The sequence below is a fragment of the Pristiophorus japonicus genome, chromosome 11 (genome assembly GCF_044704955.1).
Source record: "Pristiophorus japonicus isolate sPriJap1 chromosome 11, sPriJap1.hap1, whole genome shotgun sequence".
NCBI lineage: Eukaryota > Metazoa > Chordata > Chondrichthyes > Pristiophoridae > Pristiophorus > Pristiophorus japonicus.
In genome coordinates, this window is record NC_091987.1 from 111,208,439 (window position 1) to 111,221,557 (window position 13,119).

The 13,119-nt window shown below is 46.7% G+C and overlaps 1 protein-coding gene across 2 annotated transcripts in view; it reads left to right on the forward strand.

Moving 5' to 3' along the window:
• The window catches only part of LOC139276225 (MSL complex subunit 3-like), a 133,662-nt gene extending 125,802 nt beyond the window's left edge, over positions 1 to 7,860 (forward strand). Inside the window, exons 13-15 of one of the 2 annotated variants that reach the window (XR_011595872.1) lie at positions 761 to 877; positions 4,590 to 5,321; positions 7,137 to 7,860. Coding sequence is in view for 1 of the 2 variants with exons in the window: in XM_070893878.1 (XP_070749979.1) it covers positions 761 to 800 (40 nt within the window). In the remaining variant the exon portion in view is untranslated. Of the gene's footprint in view, positions 1 to 760; positions 1,013 to 4,589; positions 5,322 to 7,136 lie in introns of those variants that run through there. The other variant, XM_070893878.1, reaches the window with a different exon arrangement.
• Positions 7,861 to 13,119: the final 5,259 nt, after the last annotated feature.

Genomic DNA, 13,119 nt, shown 5'->3' on the forward strand with positions numbered 1-13,119 from the left:
GCTGCCCAGAGGGGAGGGGGAAATGAAAAGTTGCTCAGTGGGGTGTGGGGGGAGTCGCCAGGTAGTGGACATGAAGTGTATGTGGAAATGGGGCAGAGTGGTGGGGGTGGGGGCGGAGGGTTGGTTATGGGTCATGTGAATGCCACTGTTCAAAAAATGTAAATATTAACAGCTTGAGGAGAAAGGAAAATAGCAGCCAGAGATGGTGAGGGTTCACAGAATGGGGTGAAAGCCACTACGCAGCCGGTATGTGATTGAACCATAGGAACTTTGCATAGGAATGGGCCTTACACTAAACATTAGCAAGACAAAGGTCCTCCACCAGCCTGTCCTTACCACACAGCACTGTTCCCCAGTCATCAAGATCCACGGCGCGGCCTAAATCAATCCACAACCTAAATCAATCCATTAACCGGCTGCACTGCAAGTGCAAGACAAAGGGAGAGTAACAAACATGGTTGCAAACTTGCACAACAAGATTGAAAAATAACTTAGCTTGGAATTGCAAGATAATATCCTAGGTTTTCCGATTGACATAATTTTAATATCGGTAGTAATCCATTTAAAAATAAATGGTTATTTAGTAAGCTGAGTCGATCAGAAAATCTGGACTATTCACCCAGCTTTAAATATTCTTGCAAATCTTCTGTCGTTAAGGTATATTCAGGTAAGTTATGCATATGTCCATGAACTGTGCTGTTGCTTAAAGTACAGCAGGAAATATTTGCTCCTTTAATGTATGTTTATCTTCTCTTTATAGAAAATGGTCAACTTCAGCAAAAGGCATACAGCACCAATGAGAGGATACAGCAGACCTAACCTTTCTCACCCTTTAAAGATGCTATTAAGCTAGTCATTGGAAAGAAAGCTTACAATGGCAAGGAAGAGTGAAATATGCTTCATGATTGTACAATTATAATCACATATCTTCTCTGTGCAAATGTGGTTCATCATGTGTAGTGCAGTGACTGTGCACAGCAAAACATGCCATATACAGCAGAACTCTCCACAATGTTTTATTATTGGTCCTTTTTTTATTCTTGCTACACATATGCCACAGAAGCAGCAGCTGGACTCAATGCCATCGTCACTTAAAGCATACACCGGTCCAGACTGTACAACGTTAGTGATTTAGAACAGGAAGCACGGGACAAATCATTTCTCACAGCTGTGAAAGAGACTATAAAAGGCTGGAAGCTGCTAAGTGGAGGCCTACTACTCACTCCCATAGTCCCTGTTTACAATAACAACAACAACGTTTACTTATATAGCACCTTTAATGTAGTAAAACATCCCAAAGCACTTCACATCAGTGTTATAAGGCAAAACACATAAACTTGACATCAAGCCACATAAGAAGAAATTACAGCAGATGACCAAAAGCTTGGTCAAAGAGGTAGGATTTAAGGAGTGTCTTAAAGGAGGAAAGAGAGGTAAAGAAGCGTAAAGGTTTAGGGAGGGAGTTCCAGATCTTAGAGCCCAAACAGCTGAAGGCACGGCCACTGCTGGTTGAGCAGTTATAATCAGGGATGCTCAAGAGGGCAGAATTTGAGGAACGCAGCCATTTCGTGGGGGTGTGAGGCTGAAAGAGAATACAGAGATAGGGAGGGGCGATGCCGGGAGCCAATGTAGGTCAGCGAGCACAGGGGTGATGGGTGATCAGGACTTGGTGTGAGTTAGGACATGGGCTGCCGACTTTTGGATGACCTCAAGTTTACATATGAATGTGGGAGGCCAGCCAGGAGTGTGTTGGAGTAGTCAAGTCTAGAGGTAACAAAGGCATGGATGAGGGTTTCAGCAGCTGAGGCAGGGGCGGAGGCGGGCAGTGTTACGGAGGTGGAAATAGGCGGTTTTAGTTACGCCGTGGATATATGGCCGGAAGCTCATTTCAGGGTCAAATCAGGCCTAGGTTGCGAACAGTCTGGTTTAATCTCAGATAGATGCTAGGGAGAGGAATGGAGTCAGTGGCTAAGGAACACAGTTTGTGGCGCGAACCAAAGACAGTACTGGATGTCGGACAAGCAGTTTGACAATTTAGAGACTATGGAGGAGTCGAGAGAAATGGCGAGGTAGAGCTGGGTGTCGTCAGCATACATGTGGAAACTGACTCCATGTTTGAGGATGATATCGCCAAGAGGCAGCATATAGATGAGAAATAAGAGGGGACCAAGGACAGATCCTTGGGGAACAACAGAGGTAACGATGCAGGAGTGGGAAGAGAAGCCATTGTAGCAGATTTTCTGGCTACGATTAGAGAGATAGACATGGAACCAGGCAATTGCAGTCCCACCCAGCTGGACGGTGGTGGAGAGGTGTTGGAGGGGGATAGAGTGGTCAACCGTGTCAAAGGCTGTAGACAGGTCCAGAAGGATGAAGAGGGAAAGTTTACCTTTGTCATAATCACAAAGGATGTCACTTGTGACTTTGATGAGAGCTGTTTCGGTGCTGTGACAGGGATGAAAATCAGACTGAAGGGATTCAAACATGGAGTTCTGGGAAAGATGGGCATGAATTTGGGAGGCGGCAACACATTCAAGGACTTTGGAGAGGAAAGGGAGGTTGGAGATGGGGCGGTAGCTAGCAAGTACAGTGGGGTCAAGGGTTGGTTCTTTGAGGAGAGGGGTGATGACGGCAGATTTAGGGACAGTGTCTGAGGAGAGAGAACCATTAACAATGTCGGCTAACATGGGAGCCAGAAAAGGAAGTTGGGTGGTCAGCAGTTTAATGGGAATAGGGTTAAGGGAGCAGGAAGTGGGTCTCATGGACAAGATGAACGTAGAGAGGTCAAGAGGGGAGATCAAATAGAAACTGGAGAAAGATGCGAGTTTAGAACTTTGGCCCCGTGGGCGAGAGGAAGGAAGGGAACTGGAAGAGGCAGATGATTGGATGGTCTCAATCTTTGAAACAAAAAAGTCCATGAGCTCCTCACATTTGTTGGAGTGGTGGAGACAGGGGAGAGGGGTTTAAGAAGACGGTTAGCAGCAGAGAATAGTAGCCAGGGGATATGTTTGCATTCCAGAATGATTCTGGAATAATGGACCTGATAATGCTTTATGTGGTCCAGGCAGGTCTGGCGGTGAATGGCAAAACCAGTTGTCCGCCACATCCATTCAAGTCTGTGCCCCTTGGACTTGAGGGAGTGAAGATGAGGGCTGTACCAGGATGAACGGTCAAGGTGAGAGAGAGTAATGGTTTTAATAGGGACTAGGTCATCAAAGGTGGTGGTAAGGGTATGGTTGAGCAGATCGGTGGCTGTAGAAATGTCATGGTGAATGGAGGGCCAAAAACTGGAGAATTTGGAGGTGATAAGTGCAGTTGTAAGAGAGTTTGGAGAGAGTTTTTTCCAGAGGCGGATGCAGAAGGAAGTAGATTTAGATTGGGGAAGGGGGATGTGGGTTGAGAGTGATACAAGGAAATGGTCAGAGATGGCTTTATCTTTGATTAAGACGGTTGGAATAGCGAGGCCACGAGAGATTGCAAGGTCAAGGGGGCAGCCATGAGTATGGGTTGAGGAGGGAAAGATTAAGGGAGGACAGGAGTGTAGTGAACTCAGAGCACAATGAATTGAGATGGAGGTTGAAATCACCGAGGATGAGAAATCACTCGGTGCAGAGGCTCAGGGAGGAAAGCAGTGAGGATATCTCCGTGATAACATTTTTATCACACTTGGGTGGGCGGTAGAGAACGAGAATTTTAATTGAGAGATGAGAGTGGTGGAATAAGGTGAGATGTTCAAAGGAGAAGAAAGTGCTGGAAGAGTAGGGGGGCAGACCAAGGTATGATTTAGTGATGAGAGCCACTCCGCCACCACGGCGGTTTGAGCAGGGCAAGTGGTGGAAAGTATAGCCTGGCAGGAAGGCTTCGTTTAAAGGTAAGGTGTCATCACCCCTCAGCCAAGTTTCCGTCAGGGCCATGCTGTCGATGCAGTCATCCACAATAAGGTCATGGATGGCAAGGGCCTTGTTTGCAAGTGAACGGACATTCTGCAAGGAGATTTTGAGAGGATCCATGGTGGCTGATCTACTGCCAGTATAGACATGGTCATAGCTTGGAGGGATGAGTTGGATGGGGAGATTGGCAAGGTTAGCCCTCACAGGGCAAGCTGGGTGGTAAGGTCTGTGAGAGAGTAGGATGGGACAGTTGGGGTTACTACTTGTGAGGAGACAGCGACGAGTGCCACAGTGGGCCCCTCGGAAGATGCCAAGAGAGACACAGAGGGAAACTGCAGGCTTGTCTAAAGAAGTCGATCCTGGGACAATAGCAGGAGGATAGAAAGGTCGAAGAGTAATGAAGGGTTGGGCTAGGGATTTGGGAGAGAATGAGAATGTATCCGAGAGAGGAGAGATAAAAGGTGGCCTGACGACAGGGGAGACTGGTCAGGGAGGGATAGAGAGAAAAGAAAAAGCGTGAGAAGGAAGTGGAAATAGAAGTGAATGGCTCGGGTCCGAAGCGGCAGCAAAAATGCACACACAAATAGACACAGGAGAACAAACTCAATTGACATAGGGAATAAGTTGATGACTATAGTAGAATAAGTGGGGATGTTGGCCTGGTCAAGGACGCTAATGTTGGTGTGTTTGTCCTCCCAGGAGATTTATAGGATCTTGCGGAGACATCCTCAAAGCCTCCCTGATAAAGTGCAACATCCCCACTGATACCTGGGAGTCCCTGGCCAAAGACCGCCCTAAGTGGAGGAAGTGCATCCGGGAGGGCGCTGAGCACCTCGAGTCTCATCGCCGAGGGCATGCAGAAATCAAGCGCAGGCAGCGGAAAGAAGGTGCGGCAATCCAGTCCCACCCACCCCTTCCCTCAACGACTATCTGTCCCACCTGTGACAGGGACTGTGGCTCTCGTATTGGACTGTTCAGCCACCAAAGTACTCATGTTAAGAGTGGAAGCAAGTCTTCCTTGATTGCGAGGGACTGCCTATGACGATGATGATGAAAATCAGTATAATTAAGATCAAATATAATAAAACAAAAATTATTACTATATAGATTACTTATGAGTAAATTTAAAATCAGAACTTGAGTAATTACACAGAATTACATAGAATCACAGCAATGAAGCAGGCCATTGGGCCTAACTGATTTATGCTTTTTTCTCTTTTTAAATGTATTCATTCATGGGATGTGAGCGTCGCTCGCAAGGCCAGCATTTATTGCCCAACCCCAATGGCCCTTGAAAAGGTGGCAGTGAGCCGTCTTCTTGAACCGCTGCAGTCCGTGTGGTGAAGGTACTGTCGCAGTACTGTTCGGGAGGAAGTTCCAGGATTTTGACTCAGTGACGATGAAGGAACGGCAATATATTTCCGAGTCAAGGTGATGTGTGACTTGGAGGGGAACGTGGAGATGGTGGTGTTCCCATGTGCCTGCTGCACTTGTCCATCTAGGTGGTAGAGATTGCGGGGTTGGAAGGTGCTGCCGAACAAGCCTTGGCAAGTTGCTGCAGTGCATCTTGTAGATGGTGCACACTGCAGCCACGGTACATTGGTGATGGAGGGAGTGACTATATAAGATGATGGATGGGGTGCCAATTAAGCGGGCTGCTTTGTCCTGAATGGTGTCAATGTTGTTGGAGCTGTACTCATCCAAGGAAGTGGAGAGTATTCCATCATACTCCTGACTTGTGCCTTGTAGATGGTGGAAAGGCTTTGGGGAGTCATGAGGTGAGTCACTTGCCGCAGAATACCCAGCCTCTGACCTACTATTGTTGCCACAATATTTATGTGGCTGGTTCAGTTAAGTTTCTGGTCAATGGTGACCCCCAGGATATTAATGGTGAGGGATTTGGCGATGGTAATGCCGTCAAGGGGCAGTGGTTAGACTCTCGCTTGTTGGAGATAGACATTTCCTGGCACCTGTGTGGTACGAATGTTACTTGCCACTTATCAGTCCAAGCCTGAATGTCATCCAGGTCTTGCTGCATGTGGGTACAGACTGCTCTATTAACTGAGGAGTTGCAAATTGCACTGAACAGTGTGCAGTCATCAGCGAACATCTTCACTTCTGACCTTGTGATGGAGGGAAGGTCATTGATGAAGCAGCTGAAGATAGTTGGGCCTAGGACACTGCCCTGAGGAACTCCTGCAGTGATGTCCTGGGGTTGTGATGATTGACCTCCAACCATTACAACTATCTTCCTTTGTGTTAGGTATGACTCCAGCCAGTGGAGTCTTTTCCCCCGATTCAGTTTTACTCAGGCTCCTTGATGCCACACTTGATCAAATGCTTCTATGATGTCAAGGGCAGTCACTCTCACTTCCCCTCTGGAATTCAGCTCATTTTCCATATTTGGACCAAGGCTGTAATGAGATCTGGAGCCATGTGGTCCTGGCAGAACCCAAACTGGGCATTGGTGAGCAGGTTATTGGTCAGTAAGTGCTGCTGTACTGTAACAACACCTTCCATCACTTTGCTGATGATTGAGAGTAGACTGATGGGGTTATAATTGACCAGATTGGATTTGTCTTGCTTTTTGTGGACAGGACATACCTGGGCAGTTTTCCCCATTGTCGGATAGCTGCTAGTGTTGTAGCTGTACTGGAACAGCTTGGCTAAAGGGGCGGCTAGTTCTGGAGCACAAGTCCTCAGCACAGCAGCCGGGATGTTGTCGGGGCCCATAGCCTTTGCTGTATCCAGTGCACTCAGCCTTTTCTTGATATCACGTGGAGTGAATCGAATTGGCTGAAGATTGGTTTCTGTGATGGTGGGGTCCTCAGGAGGATCATCCACTAGGATCATGCACTTGGCACTTCTGGCTGAAGACGGTTGCAAACGTTTCAGCCTTGTTTTTTGCACTCACATGCTAGGCTCTGCCATCATTTAGGATGGGGATATTCATGAAGCCTCCTCCTCCCGTTAGTTGTGGAGTTGCTCCACACGAATCTCCATTCACCCTAGTTCATCTCACCCTATCAGCATAATGATCTATTCCTTCCTCCCTCATGTGCTTATCTAATTCCCCTTAAAAGCATCTATGCTATTGGCCTCAACCACTCCATACAATACGAAAGAAATGTTGCCTGAATTCCTTACTGGATTTATTAGTGCTATCTTGTATTTATGACCCCTAGTTTGGATTCTCCTACAATTTGAATAACTTTTGAATAACTTCATGATTTTTAAACCTCACAGGGCCAGCTATGAAATTGCGGATACTTCAGGAGTACGAATAACTGTGCCATTCAGTGCAGAGCATGATTCAAACAGTACACAGTTGGACAATGTTGTGCTGGAGAGGTTCTCAGCTCTGTGGACTACCATTGAATAGCATACAGTGTCTGTGACACCTGAGGGAAGACCTCAGACATACAGTCAAAACCACTCTCACAAATGCTTTCAATGATGCTGCTAAAGTATTAAAATCAACACTCCATTATGGGAGAACAGCCAACATCAACATGCTTGGTGACAAACTCCAGAGAGCCATGAACAAACAACTCAGAGATCTTGAGGCATTTCAATGTTCTGTGCTCAAACTGTAAAGTGGCCAATGTGAAGACTTTTCCTCAAATGGGCGCGTGCAATTGGAATGTGGTTGGCTGTCAAATCTCCATCTGTCCTTTCCTGCAGTTGCCTCTGGACATGATAGAAGCAACCACTGAGAATAAGCAAGGCCCCCTCGCCATTAGAAGACGAGGTCATCTCGGTCTATGACATGGTGAAGTATGCATGAAGAACATTGTAGATTTTTCTAGATCAATGAGGTGGATGGGCCAAATGTCCTTTGTTGTGTTCATACTCTATTTATTTGTTACAGCTCACTGAACGGGCATTAGGACCCTATGGGAGCTATTCACAGTTGCTGTATTCATTCTGGTTCATGCCGGTTTGAGACTAAATTTTTGGGTTGTATAAAAGCACAGTTAAGTTAAGTTACTTTTCTCTTGGCTCAGTTTGTCAGTTATTTACACATACACAACATAATTTGGTGATGAGGATGAATCAAATTAACCTCCCTGCCCCCCTTCCCCGCCTTTCCTCTCCACACCCGGGGACCGGTGGCCGAGATGGATAAAAACATTTTCTACATACACCACTGCGACTGGGTTAGACGTCGAGAATGTAACACCACCTTGCCACAAGGCAATACTTATCCACTGCCTCGGCACCAAAGGCCAACGCATCTTTGGCCAAATCGAAGACACGGAGTCCTACAACAAAGCGTTAAGCACCCTAGAGAACTATTTTGGGCCAAAGAAATATCGTGATGGAGAGATACCAATTTCGTAAAAGGGGGCAAGGGAACGGTGAACCAATCAAACAGTACATCGTTTCATTAACTGAACTGGCCGCTATGTGTAACTTTGGAGCACTTACATAGGAAATGATCAGGGATCAAATGATTGAGAAAGCAACGATCCCCCACATTCAGGAATGTTTGCTAATGGAGGATGATAAGTTGACATTAGACAAAGCAACTAATTTGGCCATCCAAATTGAATCAGTGATTTCCGATTCAAAACCGATCAGATCCCCTGCTCCCACTGTGCAGCAGACTGCAGCTACAGCCCACGTGCAAGGCGTTCGTCCAAAGCGGAAATCACAACAGAGACCCAGGGCTAGTAATAAGCCACCCACTACGGATCGCAGGCTTAACTGTGGGGACAATTCACACTCAGCAAAGAGTCCTAACTACCCTGCACGTTGGAAGAAATGGTCTGCATGTGGTAAAATGAACCATTCGGTCATCGCAGCATATTCGACATGAGGATAACCCCGATAGTGATGAACCCAGTATGGTTTACACCGTTAGTGACATTTCGCACATTGATTCGGGCAAATTCAAGGACTGTGAGTTAAAAATTGACAGCACGCCCTGCTGCCTCCTCATTGACGTTGGATCCAAAGTCTCCATTTTGAGCGAGGCTGTGTATAAAACCCACTCCACGCACTGTCAACTGCAACTTCCATTTCACATGCGTACTCCAACTCCAAAATTGAGGTACTTGGGGTCATATCTGTCCCGATATACAACAAGAACATAACATTGGAGAACTTTTCCTTTTATGTCGCGAAGGGACGAAGCCTCATGGGTGTTGACCTTTTTGACAAGCTTGGATTTAAAGTTTACGACCCAACTGGCACACCTGTGTACATGGTGGACTTTGACAAGCAGTATCCCTGGAGTGACAACAAAATTCTACCATCGTCCCCATTTTTACCCTTCTGTCAAACCGGTTACACAGCGACTTCGCCGTCTCCCATTCGCAGTTCGTGACAAGTATCCGCAGAATTAACGTGACTCGAATCTCAGGGAATCATTGAGAGCATCGACTCCTCACCCTGGATCTCGAACTTAGTCATTGCTTGGCGTAACAATGAGGAGATCTGCCTATGCATTCACCTGAAAGAGGTCAACAAGGCCATCATCCCCGACAAGTATCCTCTTCCTACCATCGACGAACTGTCTTCAGAATTCCACGGCTCAATAGTTTTTACGAAACTCAACATGCGCCGCAGTTACCTGCAAATACCCCTAGTGGAGGACAGCAAACCACTCACGGCATTCACGATGCATGATGGTCTGTATCAGTATCGATGTATGCCCTACGGACTGTCTTCTGCACCAAGTGCATTTCAGAAGATTGTCACTACTATGCTAGCAGGCATAGAGGGAGCCCTCAATCTGCTTGATGATATCGTCATCCATGGACGGACAATGGAAGAACATGACCAGTGACCTCACACAGTTATTGCTAGACTTGCTACACACAACATTATACTTAATGCCGATAAATGTACATTTGTTGCTGGAGAAATGAATTTTCTGGGCTACAGAGTCACAGCACAAGGTATCAAGTCGACGCTTGACAACATTGTCGCGATCCAGCGAATGCAGGAGGCTACCAACGTCAAAGAACTTTCATCATTCCTCGGCACTTTCAACTTCTATCTGAAGTTCGTACCGTACTACGCGCACATTGCCGAACCACTTCACAAGTTGCTGCGCAAGGACATCGATTGGAAATGGACAGATTCCCAGGCTCAAGCATTCATCACACTTAAGGAGAAAATCACATTCTCGCACACTTTGATCCGAATGCCCCTACGTACATCACCACGGGTGCATCAGGTACCACCTTGGGCGCTGTGCTCTCGAAATGGATTAATGGTCTGGAGCGCCCAGTTACCTTCGGCTCTTGCACGCTCTCGTCAGCAGAATGTATATACTCTACAGGGGAACTCGCTTGCATCTACGCATGTGAACACTGGCACAGTGACCTCATCAACGATTGTCACTATTCTGTAGCCTCTGTACATGAAGTGGGGCCTCCCAGAGGTCATAATCACTTACAATGGATCACAGTTTGTATTCGACCAGTTCGCTCATTTCCTCATTCGTCATGCTATCGAGCATCATCTTACTGCTCGGTACAATCCTCAAAGCAACGGAGATGTTGAGCGTTTTAAGCGCGTCGTCAAAGAGGGTTTGAAAGCCAATCTCACAGCAGGCCAAACATTCGACGAAACAGTTCAAACCATTCTCCGTTCATACCATTCGACAAAGCATTCGCTAACGGGGAAGACACCCGCTGAGCCAAAGATTGGGTGGAATCTTCGCTGGCTACTGGACATTCTCAACCCCCCAGCATGAAGATAACCACACTCACGTCCCAGATTTTGGAATGCTAACGAAAAGCAAAGTTATACACTGACACAAAACGACGCGCTCAATAGCCCCAACTGAAGAACGGTGATTGATTCAGAGTTAAGCCCCCAAACCAGAGTCATAAGCTCACATCTTCATTTTCGCCTCTGAAACACATTGGGCGAAAGTTCAGCCCTCACACCTACGAGCTCAATGATGGAACTCGATGGAATGCTCGTAGACTGATCCCAACTCAGAAACACGAAGGCAGAATATTATCTGATTGGCGGAAGATTAGGAAAAGGGGGGAGGTGCAACGAGACCTGGGTGTCATGGTTCATCAGTCACTGAAAGTGGGCATGCAGGTACAGCAGGCGGTGAAGAAGGCAAATGGTATGTTGGCCTTCATAGCTAGGGGATTTGAGTATAGGAGCAGGGTGGTCTTACTGCAGTTGTACAGGGTCTTAGTGAGGCCTTACCTGGAATATTGTGTACAGATTTGGTCTCCTAATCTGAGGAAGGACGTTCTTGCTATTGAGGGAGTGCAGCGAAAGTTCACCTAACTGATTCCAGGTATGGCTGGACTGTCATATGAGGAGAGACTGGATCAACTGGGCCTTTATTCACTGGAGTTTTGAAGGATGAGAGGGGATCCCATAGAAACGTACAAGATTCTGATGGGACTGGGCAGGTTTGATGCGGGAAGAATGTTTCCGATGTTGGGGAAGTCCAGAACCAGGGGACATAGTCTTAGGATAAGGGGTAGGCCATTTAGGACTGAGATGAGGAGAAACTTCTTCACTCTAGAGAGTTGTTAACCTATGGAATTCCCTGCCGCAGAGAGTTGTTGATGCCAGTTCATTGGATATATTCAAGAGGGAGTTAGATATGGCCCTTAAGGCTAAGGGGATCAAGGGGTATTGAGAGAAAGCAGGAAAGGGGTACTGAGGGAATGATCAGCCATGATCTTATTGAATGGCGGTGCAGGCTCGAAGGGCCGAATGGCCTACTCCTGCACCTATTTTCTATGTTTCTATTAACTCACAGACTAACAGACCAGCAAGGTGGAACAGAGGCACCGTTCTGTTTCCCAACCGAAAAACTTGATCAAACACTGCAAGCACCACGCCAGTCTCAGCGTATCAGAACACAGCCTGGCTATCTCAGTGACTTTGTCTGTACATAGACCGTGGTTTTAAAAGGGGGGGAAATATGTTGTGTTCATACTCTATGGGCCCGAATTTGCTGAAGGCCCCTGCCCACCCAAGTGCCACCCAAAGGATCGCCGATGGCCGTTGAGGTACCTGACGGTACTTTGAGCGGAGTTTTCATCGGAGAGGTCCCTCGAAGGTCAAATGAGTGACTTATGCCGCCAATCTGGGCGGCAGCCAGCGGGAACGCTCCTACTTGGCGGAAAGGTGCTTGCCAACCAAGTGCCACCGAGGATGTAGTCGAGCACACAGAGGGTCGAAGAGCTGAAAAGCAAAAGCATTAAAAAAAAATTAAAATACCATCTGAAGACCTCAGAGGACTCCTTTTAGGTAAGTCCCTGTAAAGAAAAAATTACAAAAAGTGTACTTACCTTTGTTTCCCCATCTCCCGACCTACCGTCGGGAATAGACCAGCCCCGTTGTGCCACTGACTGCCACCGACTCCCGCCTGCATCAATATCACAGCTCAGCGGGTGAGAGGTCAGTTGCACGACTCGGCCACCCACTGACATTGGCGAGCTCTTCCTGGCAGTTCTCCCCTCCCACCTGCTCCAGCCTACTCGAGCCAACGTTGAAAATGGCACTGGGCGGTTCGACGAGAGGAATGTTGGCGGCAGTGGGCGGCAGTCGGCAGTAGTGGGCGGTAAGTTCTTCAATTTTGGGCCCTATTTATTTGTTACAACTCACTGGATGGGAATTAGGACCCTGCGGGAGCTATTCACGGCTGCTGTAATCATTCTGGTTCATGCCGGTTTGAGACTCCGTTTTTGGGTTGTATAAAAGCACAGTTACGTTAAGTTACTTTTCTTCTGGCTTAGTTTGTCAATTATTTACGCGTACTTATCTGTACTTACCTTAGTGATTTTTTGAGAAGTGGCCTGTCAAAATGCAACTATTTCAAAGCAGTCCTCCCTGGACACCTTCACAATAACTTGTTCCTTTCATCTATCAAATAGGAGTAGCAGAGTATGAATATAATGGGAGACAAGTTTACCTATCACAAGCAGTAGGCACAATGCCACATCAATTTAAGCACACTTAACAGCCTTTATTGTTATATTCAATAAAGTTAGAACAGATCAGATTATACTTATGGGCATTGTTGACTTTTGAGCTCAACAGTTTCCACATAAACTGTTGTAAAATGGTTGTTCATATCAAAAAAAATAAAGTCCAGTGAAACATAAAGGCAAGCCTCAAGAGAATTGCTGCTTGATCAGAAGCTGCTGAATCCATGCTCCTCAATTTTCCCTTTGAATGCTATCAGTTTTCTCCACACTGTTACCTAACTGCAGAGTTTGATTAACCAAAACAG